The following is a 22097-nucleotide window of genomic DNA, read 5'->3' on the forward strand; positions in this document are numbered from 1 at the left end:
ATATCTAGTTTAAAGAGAAATCACTTAAATTGATCAATGCAAGAGGACATCGAACAATATTGGTCTAATTTAATACAATATTTCTAAAGATCGGTGTTAAAATTAGAAAAATGCAGGAATTATTATCTCTATGATAGATGATATGACGAAACCTCACTTAAATAAAGATGAATAAAACTCAATAAAATGTCATTAATTCTTATCTTTTGATTCAACTGGAACTCGGAGAGATATTTTTATATCATGTAATCTTAAAATATTTTTCATCAAAGATAATAATGGAACATAGAACAAAAAAGGAGAGAAAAAAAATGTTGGTAGAAGCTTGAAAAATCAAATGAAAAATGACGAAATAGTATAAGACAGTATGCTTAAAGCTTTAAATATGGCAATTAAACAGTATGAATCATTTGGGGAAAAAAAAATGTTGAATTAAAATTGAAAAAAATTAGCAACCGCAGCCGCCATCATTATTCTGCTTTGCCTGAGATGTTGTTGATGTTTTTGCGGTAATTTGGCCATTTTCAGCTCTTTCGTAAACAGATTTTGTTGCACGGTAAAATGCCTCTTGGACATTATCGCCTCCGCGAGCAGATGTCTCTAGGTAGAGGAGCTGGTGAGTGTTAGCGAAGGAGGTGGCCTCTGAAGTTGTAACGGCGCGTGAGGATGCCATATCCAATTTATTTCCGATAAGTGTAACGGATGCGTTTGGATCGCAAAGTGTGTGGACATCGTTGAGCCAAAATGCGAGATCGTCAAATGATTTACGATCTGTGATATCGTAAACCATAATGACACCAACAGCGTGTCTGAAATAGGATTTAGCAATTGACCTGAACTTCTCCTGTCCTGCAGTATCCCAGATTTGGAGCTTTACTGGATTGCCATCCACTTCAATTACAGTTGACAGGTATTCGACACCAATTGTTGATTGATTTTCTGTGTTGAATGTGCCATCAATGAGACGAGAAAGAAGAGATGTTTTTCCGACACCACTTGATCCAATGACAATGAATTTGAAGTTGTATTTATAATCAACGCTCATAAAACTGTCACTTTTAAAATTTGAGAAATTATGTGACTAAACATTTAAATATTATTGAACTATTAAAAGCATGATGGATTCGGATTTTTCATAAAATTTATTTGCCATAAACCGATGGAGAATTTCTAGAAGATTATTTTCATTTTTTTTGATTTCAAATTTTTTTTGGAAAAATTTTTAGTGTTAATTCGAAATTTTAAATGTGTAGATCGATGTAATAAAATACATAAAAACATTTGCATCACTCAAAACTAAGTTTTATGATAAATAAATTTTTATTTCTAAGAAATATGGGTGTTTTTTATAACCATTAATATGAATGCCTGGAACTCATTGAATAAAATGATATGGCGGGTATAAAATCGGTTAAGGGTGTGTTTCTATTTGAAATTGGACAATCTATGATGATTTTCTTTGACAATTTACATGACAAAAAATTCAACATTTTTAAAATTATGGATCTAGCTAATTTAATTTCATCGAACAAACAGAGGACAAATGAATTATATGGTGCAACTAGATTTGTTCTACCAAAATCTTCCTTAATGGAAGCAATGTATTCAGATTTATCTTTCGAAACTCAAACTACAACGAATAAATTCCTTCCAAAGTCACAAAAAGAAATAAACATCGAGAAGATAGCTCCAGCGCCTGTTATTGATGAAAGACCTGATAGAGCTCGCCAAAATTTAGTCGAAGATGGAATTGCTGCCAAACCTCATCGTAATTGGTACAACTATTGTGTATTGACAGGACATGCAGCATGGGTCAAAGCAATTTCAGTTGATCAATCCAATGAATTTTTCGTAACTGGTTCTACAGACAGAATGATTAAGTTTTGGCGCCTTGCTGAACGCGAATTAACTAACACTCTAACAGGCCATACAGGTGCTGTTCTTGATTTATGTTTATCTAAACAAGGATTTCCATATCTTTATTCTGTTGGAGACGCCAAAGAAGTTTACAATTGGGACCTCAATATGAATTCAATTATACGAAGATTCTTCGGCCATGGTAGTGGCGTTTACTGCGTTGATGAACATCCGAGTCTTCCAATTATTGCAACAGGATCACGCGATTCAACGGTCAGAGTATGGGATTTACGAACTCAGAGTTCAGTTTTTACTCTCGAAGGTCATGAAAGAACCGTTTTTGACGTAATGTTTTTACAAGATGAAAGTCATTTAGTTACAGCATCAGCGGATAGCAGAATAAGAATCTGGGACCTGAAAACAGGTAAAATGAGTGCAGTTCTCACTAACCACAAGAAGACAATTCGAAAATTATCTGCTCATCCAAGATTATTCTCTTTCGTCAGCGCTTCTGCTGATGCAATCTTCCAATGGAACGGACAAGATGCTAAACTATACAGAGAGTTCAAATCCCACGAAGCCGTCATAACAGGACTCGCAATAAATGAAGATGGAGTTATGGTAACAAGTGGCGACGATGGCTCATTGAAATTCTGGGATTTCGACAGCGGAACATGCTTCCAGGAAACATCAACTGTCGTACAACCTGGAAGTCTCGCTGCAGAAAAGGGAATTTTGGATATTTCGTTTGATAAAACAGGAACAAGATTGATTACTTGTGAAATGGACAAAACTGTTAAACTATGGAGAGAAGTTGACGAAAATGGAAAGCCATATTGATAATTTGTTTGTATAGATAAATAAATTGTTTGTATTTATTCATATTAATTTATTTTGTTATTAATTAATATGAATAATAAATATATGTTTATTTTTATTGATTCATTAATGAACGAATAAAAGAAGAATTGATTGGAAATAAGAATAGTGTTAATTTTAATATAATAGTCTGGGGTTAGATTATATTACTCTGCTCCAATAGATAATCTCTTACATTATATTTTGCAACTGAGAGTGGAATCCATCCATAATCATTCTTTGTTTCTTTATCAGCTCCAAAAGAGATAAGATATTTAACAATTTCATGATGACTTTTTCATGATGCATAAATGAGTGGAGTTAATCCATCTCTAGATTTTGTTTCTTTATCGCAGTTACATTTAATAAGTGATTTGACAAGTTTAAAATTACCTTTGTCGCTTGAATATAAAGTACATTCTTATCATATTTTTGTAATTTTAAAAGATAGGCATCCAACTTATACATTGATAAATTGCAATATGATAGAGAAGATAGAGGTACTGTACTAGTTTAAGTTTATTCACGATCTCTACATAGCTTGTTGACAAGATATTGACAAATTTTTTATGAACTACATTCCTGAACACCAAACAAACAAAATCTCCCAGCAGAGTTGCAAAATCTATTATTTTTAAATGCATAAACATGAATACATGATAATCTCTCGGTTAATTAACAATTTTTATCTCTCGGTTATTTAGTTAGACAAATTATTCTATATTTAGAATTACTTCTTTGAATAATTTCAATTGGATTGGAGACTAAGTTTTTCGATAAACTTCTTCTCATGAATTTGATTCAAATTCCTATGAAAATGTTTTTTCACCTTCTCTTTTAATAAACTGTGCACTCAAAATGCAATTAAAACCGAAATATATTGTTTGCATCCCCAATAATCTGATGATTTTTAACATTCCTAAAAAAAAAAAAACTCTTATCAGAATTTTGAATTACTTACGAAGATTGATTACAATGCATCATATTTATTTTCATTTCAAACCGTTTCAATCCAATCAATTGATTTTTTTCCCCAAGTTATTTTTGATAATAAAAAGATTTCCGAACTTTATTGATCGGATAAGTTTTTATAATCTTTTCAATTTTTGAATACATCAAAATGTATTCTTGGCAGGATGTCAGATCATTTTTTAGCTGCTAATGGTTGCAACGCCATTCAAGGTTATAGACATTAGTGTCTGGCAAGGAGACATCGATTTCAATGCTGCCCGCGATCAATCCGGCATCCAGGGTGTCATGATTCGCTGTGGTTATGGTTCTGCTGATCCTTCTCAAGTTGATAAGCAATTTGTGAACCATATCAGAGCCGCTATTGCATGCAACATGCTCATTGGTATCTACCACTATGGTTACGCCGAGAATGTTCAAGAGGCTGAAAACGAAGCTGATTTTGCACTTTCTATCATTGAACCATACAAACAATACATCACATTACCTGTTGCTTATGATATTGAGGATCCAACAATGAATGTAGGACGAGATCTAGTTGGGCAAATGGCTGTGGCGTTCGCAAATCGTATAAGGGCAGCTGGATACAGAGCTATGACATATTGCAATTTGAATTGGGCTACTAATTATATAAATATGGATTGGATTAACAATGCTGGTATTGATGTTTGGATGGCGCAATATAACTCACAATGCACATATTGGGGACCCTACACAATGTGGCAGTTCACTGATGCTCAGCCAATCGGCGGTTACTACGCTGGTGTCGATTGTTCTTGGTGCTATGTTGCATATGCTTAAATTTCATTAAGAAACTTAAATGATTATAAGTTTTTTTACACTCTTAGATTATTTTTACTGGGAATGCCTTATCCATTGATTTACTATAGATAATAGTTCAATTTATTTAATAATCATATTTTCCAGCAATTCATCCATATTGCAGAAATCCAATGGGTCTCTAATATACATAAACATAATATTATTCTAATACTTATGAGAATAATTAACTGAAACAGAAACATTTCATATCACATTAATGATATATAGACAAAATAGTTAGAATTATATAGATATAACATTAGTATAATGTTCTGCTAACTCATAATGATTGAAAACAGAGAAAATAATTGGGTCTATTACATTTTGTTTCAAATACTGTCATTCAACTAAAATTGTAATAAGTGATACGAGAACTTTCAATTCAGATCATTTCATAAAAAAATGATTAGATTTACGAAATTTCAATTTTGTTTTTAGGTATTATTTCAAAATTTCTATTGTGATTTGAATGTACTAAGTATGTACATTATACAAATATCAAATTTAACATTAAAAAAAAAAAACGCGCCAAAAAGTGTCAATGTCTAAGTCTTTAGGTATCCAATCTATTATTAAAGATAGTGGATATCGAATTATATCGAATTTAATATCTGGGTTAAGCACAAAAGCTGATCCAGATGTCATATCCAATAGAATTATACTAACAATTGAAAATAGTGACCCATATCTCTTTGTATCCACAATGAGATCTATTATTGACACTATCTCAAAACAAAACACGTCAGATATTCACAAAAATCAACTTATTCACTGCTCAAACAAATTAATCGAAAATTTCGTTAATTCCTCTCAGTTCCATTCATTTATTGGCATGATATTCAATAACACCAAGACAATTCCTCCCATAATCTCTCAGCTTGATATTAAAAATGCTTTAGCAATTCTCGTTTTTTCAGAAAATACGGCATTTTTTGAAGAAGCAAAAGCCTATATCTCATCTACAATCATTCCAAAACTAACACCTAGTGATTACGAAAATCTTCCTGAGGTGATTTTATACGAGTTATCGAATTTATTTTTACCGGAGTTTTCGATGCCAGAGCAAATCTCACAAACAATGCCCACATCATTATCCATATTTACTGACTCATTTTATCCAGAAAATAAGCTATCTTTATCGCTATCAAACCCTTCATTATACGATGCCGTGATCGAGTGTGAGCCGCGAAGTTTAATTTCACCGGCAAATCTCGAGAGATTATTGAGCTTTTTCCAAGACTTCAATGCATCCCACGCAGCTTCTTACTTAACAGCGATTTCTTCTTCATCTTGCTCATTTCGTCAATATTTCGAGACTTTAGAGGACATGCAGAAAGGAAGTGTTGTTAAGATTATAATGAAAGCATTTACAGACCGCGGCGTCGATCCTTCAACAATTGTAAACTATTTGGATCAGCCGAATCTAAAGTCTCTTGATAAAGATGGATGCTCTATGCTGATATCTTTCCTTTCATTGATATCAGCAAACCAGAAAATCGATGCTTATCCGTTCGTGATTCCATGGAATAATACAAGATCACAATTAGACTTCCTCATGTATATAGCAACATCACAAACAAACATAACATTCGGAAGCAAGTGCAGAATGATTCCTCAAGAAATATTAAGCCATATAAATTACGATATTTCTACAATTTCAAACGGTTGTTGGATCTGCATTGATTTTGTTGAGAGATTCGTAGAGCTTGCAAGGATATACCCCAAGGATGTCGTACCATTTTTCCAATCCTGCATTCATAAATTCAGTCATGTGATTTTATTTGCAATTTCTCAAGTGAAAGAACAGCAATCTAAGGAATATATTGATTTTGTGAACTATATATTCAACATTGTACTGTATTCGCAGCTAGGAAGTCGTGATTATTTCGAAGAATTATGGAAACACTCATCAAATTTCTGCATGAGAGCTATTTTCTTATTCTCAAAGAGTTCTCTGCAGAAGCTAACCAAGATTGCTGAAATATTCTCTTCACATCTTAAGGAATTGTTGGATTCTGATAATCTTGAATTTTCTCTTGACCTCGCCTTCAATGTTACGATCAAGGATTCAATAAATATGGAAGAATTCATCGATTCTATCGTATCCAAGAACGGCCAGGATATTCTAATTTCATTCCTTCAGCTTGTAAAAACAAGAGCTTTGGAAAGTCATCCTACATCAATGCAAGTCTTCATTTCTACACTAAACGCAATATTTAAATGGCTTTCCAACCATTTTAAGACACTAAATCTCGAGACACAACTAATTGCAAATTCATTGTACTCAATTTGTGAAAATATCGGTAACGGACTACAGCAATTCAACTTTGTGGACTCATTGCCACCTGTAAATCCATCCGATATCAAGCTTGCTTCGTCAGAATATTTCAAACAATACTTTGATGGCAAAACAACACTCAACAAGTTCCTTTTGATATTACATCACCTCAAAGCAGTCAATAACCAACTTTTTGAGGACATGATCCATTATCCAATCCTTGAATTAAATTATATCTCAAATAATGACATAAAATTTGCCACAAAGATGGGCCAACTTGTCGGAAACATGATCTTAGAGAACTTATATGGCGAATCAGACCTCTCAGCCATCTTCGCGACCTTCCACAAAACGTATTCAGAAGATTCCGACCAACCACTTATAATTTTCACTTCATCTGCCCTATCCATCTGTTATTCCAAGCTTACACGTATTCCTATTTACGTGTTTAACCTTCTTAAACAGCCAAGTTTCAAGCAAAGAGAGCCAATTTTGTATCAAAACATAAAGAAGATTTCTATGTCACTTTCCGCACCGATACAACTTTCCCAAACCACGAAATTGAACATCCATCCTAAGATTCGTAGGTTTGAGAAGCTCCAGCAGCCTCCACCACGTCTTCGGAGGAATTTGCAGAACCTAAATAACGACAGTCAAATGCTTCATCCTACAATCCAAGCATTTACAGGTTATTTAGATTGGTTAGCACTTCATTTAGTAGAAGACATTGAAGATCATCCATGTTTGTTACAGACATTCCTTCCATCAATAATAGAAGACAGAGAATTCACCGAAATAATGATACAAGCAGCTTCATATGAAGTCTACAATTTAGTAGAAAAATCAGATGAAATTGCAACATACGAAGGTGGATTTAAACGCAGGAGATTATCAATTTTAGGAAGATTAATTGGTAATTTAACATTCGCATTGAACAGACCAATACTTTCCAAATACATTGATATCAAGAGATTGTTATTATATTCTTTAGCACATGGAAAATTATTTGGTGTTTTACCATTTGTTGCTGCAGTTTTAAGATGTGCAACATCATTCTTTGAACCACCAAATCCATACATGAGTGCTATTTTGCAAGTATTGGCTTCTATCAACTCAATTGATTTGTTAAAATTGAGTATAAAGAATCAAATTACTTTGATTATGAATCATTTCAAAGTAACAAGTTCCCAATTCATGATTATTCCTTTGATACCAAATATCAATGAGGATAATTTCGATTTCATCACGAAACCTTTCTCTTTGTTGTATTTCTCCAACCAAGCCGATATCGACAAAATTATTTCATTTGAAGATTCCGCTTTTTACACTTTGACGAGTCAGCATTTCATTATTCCAGAATACGAAGGAGAAAACGCAGAAGAGAAACAGAGTAAGTTCAGAAACGCTTTAACTAATGCGACATTGAGTTTCTTGAAGACAGAAGGAAAGAATTTGTCTCAAGTCGCAAGTTCTACAGCTTCTGAATTAATTCTAAAAGATTTTGTACTTTGCAACAACATGAATTTGATTTACCAAACAGCGGAGACATTAACGAAACAATTAAGTGCAAGCCTTGTTATGTTTACTGTTTTCCAGAAACAGCAGATCTATTTGCACCATAATGTTATGCACGACATCGACCAGAAAGACAGCGAATGGGCATTGCAAGGTGTACAAGCAAATCATAATTTCATTGGCCAATTATTAAAAGACGTTGTTTATTTGAAAGCCTGGAAAATTGTTCAGCAAAAGATAGAGAATTTCGAACAGCAGAAGAAAGAAAACAGTCATAACCAGAGACATCAAGATCTTATACCATTAAGTATCCAACATTTAGTTCCTCCTTCAATTCTTCCAACAGAACAAGGTTTGTTGCCACAACATAATTTCATTTACCAGGATTTGGCAGAACTCGCTTTGAATCCATCCCAAATCCAGATCATCGACAAAACTGCGGATAGCAAGAGTAAGTCATATGAAGCGTACGAAAGTTACTTCCAATGGGTAGCAAAGAGGATTTCCAGTGAAACTAATGCAACAGATTTGAATGACCAAATAAATTCTTTGTTACAATTAGTTTCAGAAAAAATTCCTGACGTTGGACCAAATTTCGAGAGTTTCACATCATTAATAAGAACAATGATGAAATACATGTACAAGAATAACCATAGAATTAATGATACTGTTTTCTCTCGAATCCTTGAACAAATTGTCGGCAAAGCTCCTCCTGAATACGTCACAAGAATGCAGCCATTGATTGTTTCTTGGTTAAGAAACTTCATTCCAAGTATACAACTGCTTTGTGAGTTCTTGAGGACAGGGTTGCTCACAACGAAACAACTCGACAAGTTCTTCTTCGATTCGTTAAATAGACAACCATTTAATGGTCGTTTGTATATGTTTGCTGTCAGATTTTTACATCAAACATTGATCGAAAAACCAACACTTAAACCGAGTGATATGATTGACTCTTTGTCATTTGTTGTAACCACACCAAACATTTTGATTGAGTCCATCACAACACAGACACAACAGTTGCCAATTGATGAACTCCAGAAAGTTTTGGATACAATGGATGTTCCTTTGAATGTTTTGAGTACAAACTCGAAATTACAGAGTGTATCAATATTCGATCCATTGGAAGAACTCCAGGACTTAGAGAAGATACAGTTATTACTAATGGAATGGAAAGAAATCGCTGATGATGACAGTGTAGACAAAATAATGGAATGTTTGGAATACGGAAAGAATTTCTTTGTTTATCTTTTCTTTTCTGAATCAGAAGAAACAATTTCCAAATTCATTTCATTAGTTCACAAGGCAAAATTATTAGATGCATCGTTCTCTCATATCCTGGAATCCTTGGAACTTGTAATACAAGGAAATTCTCACGTAATATCTTTCGATTTTAGAAAATATTACGATATTTTAATAAGACTCATAACTTTTTATGCAAACAACACAAAACTTCTAATTATTGCCAGTTTGCTGCATAACTTAAGGCCATTGAACGCACCAACATTCACACCAGACTGGGCACAATTAATTACTCACAACCATTTCGTTTCTTATTTGATACAAAATTATCCAGAAGTTATGAAATTATTGTTAGAAGATTATACATTTGCTGTCACTTATTTGCAAGGAGCACATGCAAAAGATGCATTCGAAGTGTACTATAAGTCATTACTTCGCTTCATCTTGATATTATTTCATGATTTCCCTGATTTCATGTATGATATTTCCCTTGAAGTTTGCTCGATGTTTGGTTCACATTTTACACAACTAAGAAACATTTTCTTAAGTGTTTCTCCTAAAGGAAAATTACCTCCAATCACTGAACAGTTTACTGATGATAGCTTTACTAAATTGAAACAAGTAACACCTAAACTAATCAGTGAATTATCATTTGATGAAATACAAAATGAAGAAACAATGAAGAAATTTGTTTCTCAAGTTGAAAAAAGGAGTGGAACAACAGCTTTGCATTCTTTCATTGTCTATTTGATTAACAAGACTGAATGCAAGGATATCAACAAGATGTTAGACTTATTAGTTGATAACAGTACTCCTGAAACAATGATAAATGTTTTACATGTTTTATTCGACCAATTAAGAAATCCAGGAAGAATAACAAATGTTTTCATGAAATACATAATTAATTTGATGAAGAAGCCGAAGATTGATGAATTGATTGTCACATTGGCAATCGAAAGATTCTCTACACCATCTCCACAGCCATGGGGATTGCGTTGCTTCATCAACCACATCATCACTGACAAAGAAATTAATCTATCAAACAAAAAATTCGTTAGTGATTCAACGGAAGTGCAACAGTTTATTGAAGTTATCAAGAAATCTGTTGCACAACAATGAAATAATTCTTTTTTCATATAGATTTTTAGTAAATATTATATACATATATTTTTAGATCTCAACAAAAGATTTTTTTATAATAATTTAATTTACTTTCAATAATATGATACTTTTTCTTATCATATGATAGAAGTTCAGTAATTCTTTTGTATAAATGCTTTGAATAATAGTGAATGCAAATCAAATTTATAAAATAAGGGATATTTATTGCTTTTGAAATGCAAAATTTCAAAGGATAATACTATGTTATCATAGTGATATGTTGGTTTAGGCATGAGTTAAACTTTGTCAATACTTTGATTTTTTGATCCAATATGAAAGCTGCCCAAACGAAAATTCAAATTATTTTTATATAAGCTTGTTATTGATCCTAGTAGTTCATCTTGAAACATGATAATAAAATTTTTTTGAATAATTTGTGAAAGTTTTTCTCAAAATTAGAGATTTACTATATTCGAAATCATCTTTTATATGCATATTTCGGTTCCTTTATTAGTCGCTGTCTATTTTTTCATTGATAGATTCAAAAAAATGAGTGAGGAGGATTACGTTCCTCCCGCCCCTCCTTCAAGTGAAATGGGAGCAGATAGTGAACAGCAACAATCACAACTATTGTGCCCTGTTGATCAAGAAATAATTCAAAAGTTCGTTGAAATCGGCGAGATACAAAAAGATTCAACAGATAACGACACAAAATTCACAGATATCATCGAAAAATGCAAGCACATCTTATCCCCAGAAATAGAAGATTCTGATTTACAGCAATCAATCACAAATCTTGCAAATAACGTCATGGATTTTATTTTCTCATCAGAATCGAACGAGAATATCAAAATTCAATTACTTAATTCTCTAGAAAAACACGACTTCAAAATCATGGTTGATACTGATGAATTAAAAGATACTCAAATCATGAATATCTTGTTTGATAAAAAAGACGACGTCAAACTATCGGAAAGTGCAACAAAGCTTTTTACGTCTTTGATATCTACATTTTTTAAGACAGAAAAGCTTAAATTACTCGAAATAGAAGATTTAGCTGAGCCAAAACTAATCAAAATCATTATCTTTCTCAATTCAATTATTCCTTTACTAAAGCGCGAGCAATTATCCGCTGTCTTGGCTTATTCTATTGATAAACTAACAAAAAGATTATCTCATGACATTACAATCGATTTACTAATGCTAATTGCAAAATACTTTTCGGATTACTGCACGTACGTTCATTCGCTATCGAATAACATGATAATTTCATTGACATCCAATTATTTCAAGGCAGAATCCAAACAAAACAAAGAAAAAATTGTCCAGTACTCCATAAAAATTGCAGATCTTGGCACAGTTGTCAATTCTGCCGATCCTCTCAAGAGAATTTTATTGGATGCGTTAAGTTGGGTGACAAATGACCTTCTTTCCATACAGATCATTGAATGCCTTACGTCATTGATTGGTTTGGTTCCATTTGAACAAAGAGATGCCTATGCTTTTCTCTGCCATTCAGGAAATGTCGCTCAATCATGCGCCAACGCAATAATGACCATCTACGGATCATATTTGGAGCCACTGAATACTATTGCTCTACATTGCTTGCCTTACGAAGTCTTTTCTCCTGCTTTATGGGCATTTTTAATTGATCGCTCAGATAATTACGAAATTTCTCACGCAATGTTCTGCAGACTTGCAGCAGCAAAGCCAAAGAGTAGAACAGAGAAACTAGAATTAAGATCTGGCGATAAATGCATTGGATTATTCAGAGAAGAATTAAATTCAAGCGAACAAGATGTTCCTATTGAAAATCTTGGCTACTTTTTATTGAGAATAGCCAAAACAGATCTTATCTGCTTATTTATTGAAAAGATTTTCTCTTCCGGAATATTTAATTCAGAAATCGAGTACATTTTCAAAGAAATACCACAATTAATATCAAAGAACGACTCAGACAAGCCATGTCTCTGCTTCTTTGATCAATTGGTCGATTCTTTCACCGGAAATCAGAATTATAGTTTTGTTACAAGCATGGCAACGACATTTGTACACTGGATCAGCAATTTCTCGAATATTCCTGAGAATGTGCTTATCCAGCGCTTCACTCAAATGGAATATTCCAATTGCCACGTTTGTTTACCTCGAATTCTCCAAGTTGTCTCAGAAAGAGCGACCAACAAGCGTTCCATTAGACTTCTGATACAGAAGATCCTCAAAGACACCGTTCCTCCGCAGTTATCTCGCTGGTTTTCATTGTATATCTTGAATACAATTGGAGATGAGAAGAGAGACATCGAAAAAGTGGTCGAAGCAATTTCAACAGCTCTGTCTGACCAAACAAAGACAAATTCCATACTTCCAATGATCATTTCCATCGCGCAGTTGGAAGCAGATTTCTTCAGAATTAACGAACAATTCGGTTTCATTCAAAAAGTGGTTTTATTGAAAGATGGCGAAGAAATCGAAGGCACCATATCATTGCATCCTTTCCATACAACGACTAGGATCTACAATGAAGTCAAATCCATTTTGGACATGGAGCAAAACAACTTCCAACTTTTCTACGAAAATGATGTTTATTTGACACTGAAAAATTCCCTTTCCACTGTTCCTTTGTCATTTACAAGGCCTCTCAAGCTGAAAGTCGTCAAACAGAACTTGAAACCTGAAGAACTCAACGAGATCCAGAATTCTTCCACTTTGAATATTATTTTAAACAACGATGTAAGTAATCAGTTGTTTTCGATGTTGGGACACTTGAATAATTTCACTCAACAGATCTTTCTGGTTCTTGAGTTGTTGGGGAGAACAAATTATTCAGTCCAATCCAATGTTCCAAGCGATCTCCAGAACATTTTCATGAAAAGATTTTCCTTTTCAATGGAAATGTCAGAAAATGTCAAAATTTTCCCATTTGTTCTGAAAAATTTGGCAGAAAACAAACAGACATTGCAGCAGAATACAATAGAAACAATCCTCGAATACTTAAATTCGACAAACAACATTGACAAAGTTTCTTTGGCAATTGCAACTCATTCTTTGTCACTTTTGGGTTCACCTAACGGATTAATTTTTTCACATCACATTTTACATGATTGCTTGATCTGTTCCAACAAAGAATTAGTGAGACAATGCGTTTCTTCGATGATGTCTTACGAAACTCCCAAAGAAGATTTGATTTCTTTGTTAGTTTATGCTTGTCAAACTGAAAACCGCTCGAAATCAAAAGAATTCTTCAGTATTGAGAAAGTTCGGAAAGACATTGATTCGTATGTCTTTGATTCCTTCTTCAGAGACTTAGTACAGTTCGAAACAAGCTATACAAGTGATGTTGACCAAACTTTGATAAATTTGTTGGAATTAATAACAAAAAGTGACGAAAACATGGAAAAAGTCTATAAAATGTTGTTTAATTCTCCAACATACATCAATAAGAATCTTCCTTTCATACAGACACAGGAAACAAGGAACGCTGCAATCAAGTTTTTGTCGAATTTCGATTGCATAGAAAGATTGAAAGTTTTGTCAGAAAAAATTGACTTGAAAATGACGGTTTTGACAGATGATTTCTCATATTTCCCGCAATCAACGTTTACAGGTGTTAACAATGAGTATTCCTGCCTATCAAGTATTCTCCAAGTCCTTTTCAATTTATATTGTTTCACTTCTTTAATTTTGGAAAATAATTTCTCTGATTCAGAAACAATAAAAAGTGTCAAAGAACTCATTACCTTGTTTAGGAATTTAAGATCACATAAAGTGAGTTTAGAGAAGTTTATCGAGTTCACATACATCAAGAACTTAATTCACAGATTGCCTGATTCTCTCTTCATTTCTTTGGTCGCTCATATGGACAACCAAATCGGAAATTTAAACCTGAATTTGAAGGGTTTGTTCGAATCTAAAGTGGTCAGTAAAAGTGAAGTGAGCGAAATCTCCAAATTGGCTTTGCAGTCGAGATTGACGGTAACTTTACAAACCGCCAACTTTACAAATTTAATTGAATCTTTGAATTCATTTTGTAAAGAAAATGAAGTGAGAATGTGGCCACGAATTTTAGTAATTTCATTAAATAGATGCCAAACAGGAGAATATAACAAGAACTTTGACAGTTTCATGATTCCTAAATTCATTTCTCATCCAAATAATACTTGCAACAACTACTCATTGCAAGGATTAATTTTGCATCAAGGACACAACATAAAGAGTGGTAAATATTTGTCGTTGGTCAAAAGTTCAAATGAAAACGAAACTTGGTATTTGAACGATAACGATAAAATAACCGTTTTTGACATTTCAGAGTTCAATAATTTAACAAGTGGCTCTGATACACAAACAACTGCTTCTTTATTGTTTTATGTCCAAGACGGTTTGACATCTAAATGTGAAGCGGCCATTTCTAAACCAATGATTGAGAAAATCGACAAAGAGAATTCAGAATACTGGCCATTCATTATTTCCAATTCCATGTCGTATTCTGACTTAGTTTTGTCTCAGTTCAAAGGTGACAAAAATCATAGAGAATTCTTCCTTTCCATTTTCTTCCCGATTGGATCTCTTTCGAGCCAAGTCATGGCGTGGTCCAAGAAGATCACAGAATATATATTAACTGATAAAGAAGGAAGCGAAATGTACTTGGAAAAATTCGAGGAATTGGATTTGAAACAAATGTCACTTTTATCTGTTTCAAGTGTTGAAATTTTGATGAAATTGGCAGCTTCTGCACTTCATTTCGTTGAAGACTCTGAAGAGAAATTCAACAAAATCATTGAGTCATTCGAATCAATCGATTCTTGGATAACTTATGATATTTTGTGCGCTTTCATCTCTGAATATTTGAAATCTCACAAAATTTCAGAAAAACCGCAATTATTGAGAATGATCATTTCGGTTTTGACTGACAAGAAAGATCCAATGACAATCAAGTCATCTAAAAACGTTGGTGAATGCTTGGATCAGATTTTAAACTCGATTGAAGCAGCAACACAAGAAAAAGGAGATGAATCAATTTCTTCTTTGGAAGAAATCTTCGATGCTCAGTTTTTAGGAACTTTTTCAGAGAGAAACGCAAACTCAACGAAGTTCTACGATCTCCTGCAGTTGACTGCTGATAATTACCCAGACATGATCATTGCAATTGAGCAGTATTTGCCAAGTAATTTGAGATCATCTGTGATGAACAAAATCCATCAAAATGAATCGAAACATCAGACAGAAGAAGAAGTTCCTGATCTTCCTTTGGATGATATCATTCCTGAACTGAAGAACCAGATATTCTCTACAGATGAAGAAGCAAGAGAACTCGCAAGCACTTGTTTGATGTCTTTCGCTGGAATTGAAAATGAACAACTAACAGAATTCATTCAAAACGCGTATTTGGATGAGAAATCATCTGATAAATGTCCAGAAATAACAGAAGACACAGCAAGTTTTGTTATTCCAATGTTTTTGGATGAAGCAATTTCGATTTCTCAGGAAGAAAAAGAAGAAGAAAGAGTTTACGAATACATAAAAGTTCTAAAAACATTGGCTGGTAATTATCCAACAGTAACTGCAAGACATATCAAAGAAATCGCTGAATTACTCAAAAACATTAAAAGTGATGAAATCATCTCTGATACTTTTTCTGTTTTGGCAATTTCTGTTTTATGTGAACCTTCTTGCGCCCAAGATGTTTTAGAGACAGGAATTCTTGATTCTGTTAAATGCAGCAGTTTGCAAGGTGTTCAAATGCTTGCTGCTTTGAAAGATAAAGCTAATTCAACACCTTATTCAGGATCTTGTGTTGAATACTGTCTTTCTCAGAGTTATGATAGTGCAAGCGATTGTTTAATTCTTGCTCTTAAGAATGGACTTGTTTTAGGTGAATTTTCTCTTCCAAAAGTTGATAATTTCTCTAATGTTAAGTTGCTAAAGAGTTTATCAGAGAACCTAGAAGATGATGGCATTAAAAGCAAAGTAAATGCCTTCTTAAAGAAGGTAAAGAAGAAATCTAATCATTAAATTTTGTTTTATATTCAATAAAATTTCTTTTATAAAAAAAACTATTGTTATTTTCAACTGCGCTCTATAATGAATGATGTATATAATCTCATCTTCTTGTGAATTATCTTCAAATTAATTGTACAACTTTTTGATGCCAATTTCTTATCTTAGATATATTTTTCAAAGTCCAAATGATTAGATTATATATGAGTAGATCCTGTATTTTTTTGAGATCAGATTTCATTTCTCAAATTGTTAAATAATAGCAGATTAGAAATAGATCTCAAGCTATTTAATGCTAAAATATGACAGTTAAACCTAAAAATGTTCAATTTTAATCATAAAGTTTCATGGAAGTTCCACCTGGTTCGATTCAACTCACTTCAGATGGACTGATTTATAAACACATTGAAGAAGAAGGCGAAAGGGATAAGAGATACTCTAATTTTAACGGAACAATTGTTGGAGTTAGATATTATATCTCGTCACCAAAAGGAATTGTTGTTAATTGCATGGATAGTGCTCAATGTTGGATCACTGGCGATAAAAAACAAGAATCAGAACTGTTCCTTTTCTTGCCGGTAGTTGTTGCAACAATGGCTGTTAAAGAAGTCTGCAAAGTCTATTTTTCAAAGAAATATCTTGTTGGTGATGGATCAATTCTTGGTCTTCATGGCCAAATCGACAATTCTGATTATTATGAAGCATTAGTTTATCTTGTTGATGCTGAACCAATGGATTATTCACCAGATCAGTATAAAGAAGATGTAAATAAGTATAAAGAAACTGCATTTTCGCCAGAAGCTCCAGTAAAAACCGAGCCTAAACCAAAACCAGAAAAAATTGTTGAGAAAAAAGAACCTAAAAAGGAGAAGACATCATTTGAAATAATAAATGAGATGATAGCAGAGAAGAGACAAGCCCAAGAACATGAAACAAATCAAAGAAAGAAATTTGCCTTGAATCAATTAACAATTGCCCATAATTTGCTCAAAGAAAAAAGAATTAGAAATGCAAGATCAGAATTTAATAGAGCAAGGATGGCATGGGGACCCATGGTAGATCTCGATTCCGCTCCCGAAGATTTAAATGATGAGCATTTGAGCTGGGATATGGACAAATTCAAAAAATATATTGAATCTAGAGCATTATATGGTGTTGCTCTGACATTCCAAGCAGTAGAACCTCCACTTACTGACAAAGCAATAAATTCCTTAAAAGAATCACTGACATATGATCCAGAATTCAAAGAAGCAACTGACTTATTGAAACAATTAACTGGAGAAGATCCAACTCCTGTTATAGAAGCTAAAAAAGAAGAAGAACCAGAAAAAATAGATTATGAAAATAATTTTCCTTCGTATGATGATCCATCTATACAAATGCCTCAATTCTGGGTTGATGAAATACCTATTAAACATAGATTCGGATTTGCAGAAGCGATTAAAGAAAAAGCAACTCAATTATTCAAATCTCGAGAGTATAAAAACGCTTACAGCTACTACAATAAAATGCAAATCCCATTCACAACAAAAGTTCTCAAGAAACTTAATCCAGAAGAATTTCAAAGAGCTCAATACTACGTTGTTGTTAGTAAAACAAATAGCGTTGCTTGCTACATGGAGCTTGGAAAATACGCACAAGCTGTTGTCCAATCCGATTATGCCCTTGACTATATAAAGAAGTCAAAATTAGATTTTGATCAATTTAAAGCAAAAGTTCTATATAGAAAAGCAAAAGCACAGATAATGTTGAACAAACCAGATGATGCAAATGAAACCATGAAAGTTTTGGCTGAAGTTCCAAATGCAAACGCATACTTGAACGAAGTCAAGAGAATTCTAAAGGATCATTTAGAAACAGCAAAGAATGAACAAGAATTCCTCTATAAGAAGATGACAGGAACTTTATAAAGCCAAAATCTCGAATTTTATCAAAGAAATTTTTATTTGGTTCTGTAAATCTTAACACGACTATCTCATCAGATTTACATTATTATGGAGTAATTATATGATTTATTTGTGAATAGAATAAAATATATTATTTTTCATATCTATAAAATGCTATTTCATATTAGTTATTTATTGCCAATATGAAAGAAAAAGTGATTTCTGATGTTAAATTACATATTTTATTTGAATAGACAAATTATAAATTTATGGTTATTGAATTAAATACTATTATTCTATGAGATAAATGCCATCTGATCTAATCAGAAATTTCAGCATGCACAACCAGATTTTTCTGATTTTTCGTCAATATTAACCTTTGAAGTAGCTTGTGGATGCGGAGTTGTATATGAGTTGGCAGCACTGAGGAAGATTTCGTCAATTCCTGTTCGGTTCTTAGCAGATGTAACAAAAATTTTCTCCCTATTTTCAGGACCTAAAAAGTTAACAACTTTTTCGAGCATTTCATCGATTTCTTGAGGAGTATGCAAATCTGACTTAGTAATTACATAAAATAATTTGCAACTTGGTACTTCATCATGAACACGTGACACCCAATTATTAATTCCATCAAAAGATTCCTTATCGCATGAATCAAAGCAGACAAAGGCGATATCTGAATCACGGAAGAACAATTGTGAAACAGATACATATCTTTCCTGTCCAGCAGTATCCCATATTTGTAAGCGAACGCTAACCTTGTCGCAATTAACTATATCAGTAAAGTTGTAGGATGGGGCCACAGTGGGATTGGATTTTGTTTCAAAAGCATTCTTAAAGGATGACGATATAAGGCAAGTCTTACCAACACCTGTATTACCAACAAGAATTGTCTTTAAAATTGGCCTGTTTGATGATGGTATTTGCGTTCTTTTCATTGTCAAATTGAAAAAAGTGACGACAAGATTGTCGATTTGCATAATTAACTTTATTGATCCATTTGCTGCATTTTATTTTCCGAGCTCGGAGTCACTTTTAATTCAAAATTTGAAATACAAAATTTCAAGTAAGGCAACAGATAAATTGAAACAACAAAAAGTTGGATCTGCCTAGAGGCGTGTAAAAATGAGTTTAGTTATATAAATCTTTACATTAACAGGAAACTAGTGCCCGTAAAGAAGAATTTATTTTGGTTCTTCTTTCTTCTTAGAGAAAAGTTCATGGAATTTTTCAGCAATTGGATTCAAATGCTCTCTTTGTAATGTTTCTTTGTCAATTACCATCTTCTGGGCAGCTGTCTTAGGGGCAGGATATACAGCTTTGAAAGGATGGCCATTTCTATCATATACTATTGGGCCAACTGGTGGATAAAAGCTATTTAACTGTGGCTCGATAACTGTTCCATTACTGTTCAAGAAATACATGAATTCTGGTAGTGGTGATTCAACCCAGATAGCTTCTACAGGCGAGTAATAAGTTTGAGATGATTGATCATTCTGCTGTGGTTGCTGCTCTTGAGTTGCTGGAGCCGCCTCTGGAGTGTTCGCTGGTGGATTTGTTCCTTGGGCTGGAGTTTCGTTCTGAGGAGCTGCATTTTCAGTAGCTGCTTGCTCTTGTGGTTCTTGATGCTCTTGTTGCTGCTGCTGTTCAGCTGGTTGTTGTGGTTCGGTAACAGTAGGTTCGGAATTTTGTTCCATAAAAAAATAAAATCTGAAATTTTTATCAATTTTGACATTTTAATCGGCTATAAAAAGATGTCAAAATTATATACCACTCATACTCATTTCAGTCAGAATTTGCCACTAATTATCAATCATATAGAAGCATCAAAATAGCAAACCAATACATAAAATTTATAAAATGTAAAATTGAAATTGAGAGGTTTGAATCTTATAACTCATTGATTTTTATTTATTTAAGGCTATCAAAATACAATTTATCTAAAAGTTTTTTTTGTTGCCTTTTAAAATTCTACCATCGTCACCTTTGCAGATCATGTGTCTTAGATAAACTTAAAATTCGGACTATTTCAGCCAATTTTACATATACTCTCTCAACCATAATTCAATTGAATCAGAATTGTCTGTTCAGACAATTGAATGCTTTTCAAAAAATGTAAAATAAATTAGATATAAGAAACCGAGGAGAGTAATGAAAATGTCTAATTTTTAGTATTGAGTTTAATTTCAGAACATAAATTTTATATGGAAATCTTTGATCAACAAAATGCTCAATTTGAAGAACTAGTTCAAGAATTTGAATACATTCTTAACATAGAGAAAAAAATGGTCAAAGGAACATCAGCACTTCCAAGTATCCTACAGTACTTATGTGAGAATTATAATAAACATGTTAGCGAAACATCATCGGCAATATATGAATCACTTAACAAGTCTGCCCAAGTAATATCCCAGAACACAACGGGAGCAACGAATCAAATATCTTCATACAAAAGACTTTCAGAAATCTTTTCAGAAGTTTCAACACAAATTAGCTTATTGATGATGATTGTTAGCAATCATTTGCATCCAAAAATAGTTGATTGTGTTAGTAATGCGAATAAAGTACTTGATAACATTTTTACGAAGAAAGCATTGATGGAAAAACAATACAAAGAACTTCGCGGAACAATATTTTCTAACTATTCTGCTTTGAGGTCGATGGCTAAAGATATCACATCCGCAAGTAAGAAAAATGATACAACTAAATTGACCTCTTTCTCTCAGCAATATATGGTCGTTTTAAAGTGCACCAAAATACTAACGCGAAAACTTAATCAACAGTTCGTACTATACGATCGATTTGTCAAGATTTCAATAGACAAGATGAAAGGTCTTGACAGAGCTAGGTCACAAGTTTGCTTGGACTTCTTTTTGAAGTTGTCTGATATATACATGGACTCCAGTGTGAACTATTTGAAGGTTTTCGACCAAATGGAACAAAAATATTCTAAATTATCGAATTTGTATAGCGGAGAATCGTATCTTAGTGCTTTCATTAACAAATACAATATTTTCCGAACGAATTTGTCCGATGTTACCTTTGTTCCTCAGCCAAATCCATTCATTGAAGATAATGATATAATTTTACGGCCATCACACATTAAAGTTCCAGCAATAGACTATCCTCTGTTCGTTGCCAAAGCAATTTATGATTTTGACGCAAAAAATATCAACGAACTTTCAATTAAAGCTGGAGAAACACTTTACTTATACGAAAAACCTATTGGAAGCTGGGTTTTGGCCTCTCACAACAGGAATTTCGCAGAAGCTTTTGTTCCAACAAATGCGATTACAACTAGCTATACAAAGATGGAAATGACCATGGAAACAAAGGTTTCTCATGGAGATTTCCTTGGAATTTATCCAACATGTCATTTTATTGTTGAAAAGGATGATGGAGAAAATTATTTTGTTCGAAATCCCCAGAATCAGGTCGGAAAGGTCAGGAAAACTGATTTACTTATAGATTAGAATATTTATATTAGATTATTTTATAAAATTTTTTGTTTATTTTTTCCAAATTTTCACACTTTCTTGCATTATTGTCAATATCTACCAGTCTTTCAATATCCCTTC

At 33.1% G+C, this 22097-nt stretch overlaps 9 protein-coding genes across 9 annotated transcripts; 6 read left to right on the forward strand and 3 right to left on the reverse strand.

Moving 5' to 3' along the window:
• Nucleotides 1–289: 289 nt before the first annotated feature.
• On the reverse strand, nucleotides 290–1087 carry TVAGG3_1010350 (regulation of endocytosis; the record flags this gene model as incomplete). The annotated part of the gene is made up of 1 exon (XM_001579097.2): nucleotides 449–1045. One exon carries the CDS (start codon nucleotides 1043–1045, stop codon nucleotides 449–451), a length of 597 nt encoding a protein of 198 aa, XP_001579147.1.
• Nucleotides 1088–1206: 119 nt separating this feature from the next.
• TVAGG3_1010360 (mRNA splicing, via spliceosome) lies at nucleotides 1207–2697 on the forward strand (the record flags this gene model as incomplete). Its single annotated transcript, XM_001579098.1, has 1 exon — nucleotides 1501–2697. The coding sequence occupies one exon, from the start codon at nucleotides 1501–1503 to the stop codon at nucleotides 2695–2697; it is 1197 nt and encodes a 398-aa protein (XP_001579148.1).
• A 1156-nt stretch (nucleotides 2698–3853) lies between these two features.
• Nucleotides 3854–4522, forward strand: TVAGG3_1010370 (glycosyl hydrolase; the record flags this gene model as incomplete). The annotated part of the gene is made up of 1 exon (XM_001579099.2): nucleotides 3877–4485. The coding sequence occupies one exon, from the start codon at nucleotides 3877–3879 to the stop codon at nucleotides 4483–4485; it is 609 nt and encodes a 202-aa protein (XP_001579149.1).
• A 529-nt stretch (nucleotides 4523–5051) lies between these two features.
• Nucleotides 5052–10689, forward strand: TVAGG3_1010380 (nuclear-transcribed mRNA catabolic process, deadenylation-dependent decay; the record flags this gene model as incomplete). The annotated part of the gene is made up of 1 exon (XM_001579100.2): nucleotides 5561–10660. One exon carries the CDS (start codon nucleotides 5561–5563, stop codon nucleotides 10658–10660), a length of 5100 nt encoding a protein of 1699 aa, XP_001579150.2.
• Nucleotides 10690–11191: 502 nt separating this feature from the next.
• Nucleotides 11192–16672, forward strand: TVAGG3_1010390 (ubiquitinyl hydrolase protein; the record flags this gene model as incomplete). The annotated part of the gene is made up of 1 exon (XM_001579102.1): nucleotides 11192–16648. The coding sequence occupies one exon, from the start codon at nucleotides 11192–11194 to the stop codon at nucleotides 16646–16648; it is 5457 nt and encodes a 1818-aa protein (XP_001579152.1).
• Nucleotides 16673–16980: 308 nt separating this feature from the next.
• TVAGG3_1010400 (peptidylprolyl isomerase family) lies at nucleotides 16981–18543 on the forward strand (the record flags this gene model as incomplete). The annotated part of the gene is made up of 1 exon (XM_001579103.1): nucleotides 16981–18543. One exon carries the CDS (start codon nucleotides 16981–16983, stop codon nucleotides 18541–18543), a length of 1563 nt encoding a protein of 520 aa, XP_001579153.1.
• Nucleotides 18544–18851: 308 nt separating this feature from the next.
• Nucleotides 18852–19457, reverse strand: TVAGG3_1010410 (GTPase protein; the record flags this gene model as incomplete). Its single annotated transcript, XM_001579104.1, has 1 exon — nucleotides 18852–19457. The coding sequence occupies one exon, from the start codon at nucleotides 19455–19457 to the stop codon at nucleotides 18852–18854; it is 606 nt and encodes a 201-aa protein (XP_001579154.1).
• Nucleotides 19458–19624: 167 nt separating this feature from the next.
• TVAGG3_1010420 (uncharacterized protein) lies at nucleotides 19625–20250 on the reverse strand (the record flags this gene model as incomplete). Its single annotated transcript, XM_001579105.1, has 1 exon — nucleotides 19704–20216. One exon carries the CDS (start codon nucleotides 20214–20216, stop codon nucleotides 19704–19706), a length of 513 nt encoding a protein of 170 aa, XP_001579155.1.
• Nucleotides 20251–20723: 473 nt separating this feature from the next.
• Nucleotides 20724–22067, forward strand: TVAGG3_1010430 (SH3 domains domain-containing protein; the record flags this gene model as incomplete). The annotated part of the gene is made up of 1 exon (XM_001579106.2): nucleotides 20724–21992. The coding sequence occupies one exon, from the start codon at nucleotides 20724–20726 to the stop codon at nucleotides 21990–21992; it is 1269 nt and encodes a 422-aa protein (XP_001579156.1).
• Between the last annotated feature and the right edge of the window lie 30 nt (nucleotides 22068–22097).

This window comes from Trichomonas vaginalis, chromosome I (assembly GCF_026262505.1).
Source record: "Trichomonas vaginalis G3 chromosome I, whole genome shotgun sequence".
Classification (NCBI taxonomy): Eukaryota; Parabasalia; order Trichomonadida; family Trichomonadidae; genus Trichomonas; species Trichomonas vaginalis.